The 3,488-nt window shown below is 65.3% G+C and overlaps 2 protein-coding genes across 2 annotated transcripts in view; both read left to right on the forward strand.

The window, feature by feature from the left end:
* Window positions 1–901, forward strand: part of EMIHUDRAFT_458223 (hypothetical protein) — a gene marked incomplete at both ends in the record, with an annotated part of 3,475 nt that extends 2,574 nt beyond the window's left edge. Inside the window, 2 exons of the mRNA XM_005774388.1 lie at window positions 27–419; window positions 449–901. Of these exons, the coding sequence (XP_005774445.1) occupies window positions 27–419; window positions 449–901 (846 nt within the window). The remainder of the gene's footprint in view (window positions 1–26; window positions 420–448) is intronic.
* Window positions 902–3,016: 2,115 nt separating this feature from the next.
* Window positions 3,017–3,488, forward strand: part of EMIHUDRAFT_240600 (hypothetical protein) — a gene marked incomplete at both ends in the record, with an annotated part of 1,213 nt that continues 741 nt past the window's right edge. Inside the window, 2 exons of the mRNA XM_005774389.1 lie at window positions 3,017–3,138; window positions 3,223–3,451. Coding sequence (XP_005774446.1) covers window positions 3,017–3,138; window positions 3,223–3,451 — 351 coding nt within the window. The remainder of the gene's footprint in view (window positions 3,139–3,222; window positions 3,452–3,488) is intronic.

Genomic DNA, 3,488 nt, shown 5'->3' on the forward strand with positions numbered 1-3,488 from the left:
ACCCGACGGTGCCGCGGCTGCGGAAGGTCGACTTCTCTGTCGCCGTCTCGCATCTCGTCTTTGCGCGGGATGGGCGGCTTGGCGCCGTGCTCAAGATCCACCTCACTAATCTTCTGATGCGGCTCAAGGCGTCGCAGCAGGCCGGCTACTGCGTCTCACAGCAGCTGGCGGAGGCACACCGTACGGTGCCCGAGCTTGTGCAGGCCCTCGAGGCGGGGGACGAGTCTGTCCCCCGCAAGATCCTCTCGATCGGCGCGAACCTCAAAAATTCGCCAATGTACTGGCGCGGAGAACACACCAAGCTCCGCGCGCTGCAGCAGTTCCGTCGGGCGGCGCACGGCGACGTGCCGACTTACTTTCAGACCAACTCGATGGCGGAGTTCCACTGGCCGCAGATGCGCGCCCTCCTCGAGGAGTACGTCTGGGCCACACGCGGCGCGGATGGGAGGACGCGCGGCTGAAGATGGCGAGCGCGCACACCGAGCGCAAGTATGCACACCTCAAGAGCTTGGCGGCCTTTGTCCGCCAGCTCAAGGCGTGGGACGAGGCGTGCGCCGACGGCCGCTCGTCGTGCTGGTTCGAGACGGAGGGCGACCTCCCGCGGCTGGCCGGGGAGGCGCTGCTGGCCGAGGCGGCCGCGACGGGCGCGAGGCGGATCGCCTTTGACGCCGTCGCGGCGCGTCTCGAGGCGACCGCGGCGCCGCCGCCGCCTCTCGGCACCGCCTTGGCCGCGTGGCCCACGGGGTGGGGCATCGAGGAGGCGACGGGCAACTTCTGCGGGCTGGCGCACTGGGCTGTGGAGGTGTGGCACGCGGCCGGGTCGGTCGACGCGAGCCGGTGGCAGGTCGAGGCTGACGGAGGGCGCCTCTTCTTTGTGCGGGTCGCGGGAAAGGCCGCATAATCGCGCTCTCCGCCGAGGCCCGCCTCGGCGACGGCGCTCGCCGCGCAGCAGCAGCAGCAGCAGCAGCAGCAGCAGCAGCAGCAGCAGCAGCACGATTCTTGACACATGATTACACTACACAGTCCTCCCTTCGGTTGTCGTTTCGAAGCTGTTTTTTTCTTCTATCGCAGCGCACTCGCATCTGTGAGCCTAGCGCAGCGCGAACTCGCCGTCTGGGCCTAGCGCAGCGCGAACTCGCCGTCTGAGCCTAGCGCAGCGCGAACTCGCTCTGAGCCTAGCGCAGCGCCTCGGAAAACACCATTTTGGCTCGCCAACAAGCCCTCCGCGCCCCCACACCGTTAGGATAATACTTTTCGATTTATGTACGCGCCACAGAGTCGCAGTCCCTTGTGTTTCGCCTTCGATACATATATACACATGATGCGTGTGCTGCGCGACCACGCCGTGTACTCGCTGCACACGCCCGGCAGCCAGCGCGCCGCACAGCGTGCGCTCCACCCGCCGCGCGGTGACGGCCCATGCCATCGACACCATGGGCCTCCCTTTCACAGCGTATCGTCCCCCTCGCGAACGGGTCTAAGCTTTGCGGCGGCAACCTCCGGTGGCAGGCTCGGCGACCGAGAGGCCTTTGGCTGCCTCCTCGATAGCAGGCGGTGCACGCTGCGGCCGGTCTGATAGAGCGCAACGGCTGCGAGGGTGGTGAGGCAGAGCCAGCCGAGAAGACCGAGGAACGACATAGCAGCGGGCTGCTCCATCGCCGCTGCCGCGACCAGGCTGGCTCTTCCCGGCAAGCCATGCGAGCCGTGCGAGGGCCTGTGCTTGCCCGGCGTCTTGTTGGCTCGTGAGGCGAGTTGGCGAGTGCGTCGCTGCTGCGTCGATCTGCCGACGCCGTGCACTGTCCTGGCGATATGGTCCATCCAGGTGAGGGGCGCGCGCGTCACGTGTTTGTTGACGTCGTGCGCACCGCACCCGCCTGATCCCTGTGCGTGGTGCGCGGGCCGAGAGAGTCCGCGAGACCTCGAGAGAACGTCCAGCGACACTCACCAAAAAATTCACTTCGACCCCGGCCTCGACCGACCCCACATAACGCATGCAGCGATCCACACTTTTCGCCCGAAAGTTTTATCAAAGCGCCGGTCTTGGCAGCCGCACGCTTCTAAGTCCCAGCGGCCTTTACCGGTAGCGCCGGGCGATGGTAAATAAAAACGGACACCTCTACTGTGAGATGGGTAAAAAGGAACAGGTCCCCGCCCGTGCGATCTTTGTGCAGCTGCAGGGTTCTTTAAAAGAAATAAAGAAAGAAAAGAGACAGCCAACGAGGGATATGGTATTTGGTATTGCCAGGTCACGCCGGCGACGCCAACGAGGTCGACTCGTCCTACCACCTCGGCTCTCTCTGCCACTGGATGGCGCACGAGAGCCAAAGGGCGGCTTCCCAGGCGGCGCTGCGGAGCTCGGTGAAAGTCTGCAAGGTCGACGACGACGCGGTGGAGCCTCCGTTTGGAGAGCTCGCCGGCAGCCCGCTCACGGCCTGATGCTGCCGGCGGCCCCTCGGCACGCGCTCTGGTGAAGTCGGTGTGGTGGAAGTGGACTCCGAGCGATCGCTCGGCCCTGACGCACCACATCGAGCAAACTTGGCGCGCCACGTACGCGGACAGGTCAGCGAAATTGCGGGAACCTGGCGTGTAGGAGATTGGACTGGTGATGTGATTGGGCACGCACAATGCGAATGGTATGTTCGATTGCGGTGCGGGTCGTCGGCTCGTGCGAGAGAGGAGAGTCGTTGTTGTCCGGTGGCAGCAGGCATCGGCCGACAGCAGAGGCCGTATTTATTAACGGAGTGGGCGGGCGCGCGGTGCGGCGCGGCGTGTGCGTGTGTGCGACTGCAACGAAGGACCGCTCGCAAGGGACCATTGGGTTTGTACTATTAACAGCAAAGGCGCTCTCACCGCTTGAAAGGGACCATTGGGCTTGTATTATTAACAACGAAGGCGCTCTCAAAAAAAGAATTGGGCGAAAAGAATTCACGCCGCGGGCGCGGCCTTGCCGCGCTTGCCGCCGCGGGCGGCCCCTTGCCTCGAGTCCCGACTATAGAGGCAAGCATCATACGCGCCCATGCCAGCTGAAACCGTCAACAACGAGTACGTGTACGTCTACACTCTCGACTCCACCGCCGCCAGCCTCATCGCCATCAGCTTTGCGCTCTTCATCGTTCTGCCCATCGCTACGTGGGCCTGGTTCGTGAGCCCGCTCTGGCGGAGCGGCGGCACGAGCGGCTGGATCGCGCGCGGCGGCGGCGGGCGGATGCACAGCACGGCGAGGGGCGCGAAGCGCCGCACCCCGCCGCCCGCCCTCGTCTCCTTCCGCGACGTGCACTACTCGGTGACGCTGCCGGGCCGCGAGAGGCAGGAGCTGCACGTGCTCAAGGGCGTGAGCGGGGTGCTGCGGCCGGGGACGCTGACCGCCATCATGGGGCCGTCGGGCTGCGGCAAGTCGACCCTCCTCGACGTCCTCGCCGACACCAAGCGCGTCGGCGTCATCGAGGGGGACGTGCGGCGAGACACTTCCGAGACACTTCCGAGACACT

This window comes from Emiliania huxleyi (genome assembly GCF_000372725.1).
Source record: "Emiliania huxleyi CCMP1516 unplaced genomic scaffold EMIHUscaffold_312, whole genome shotgun sequence".
Lineage (NCBI taxonomy): Eukaryota > Haptophyta > Isochrysidales > Noelaerhabdaceae > Emiliania > Emiliania huxleyi.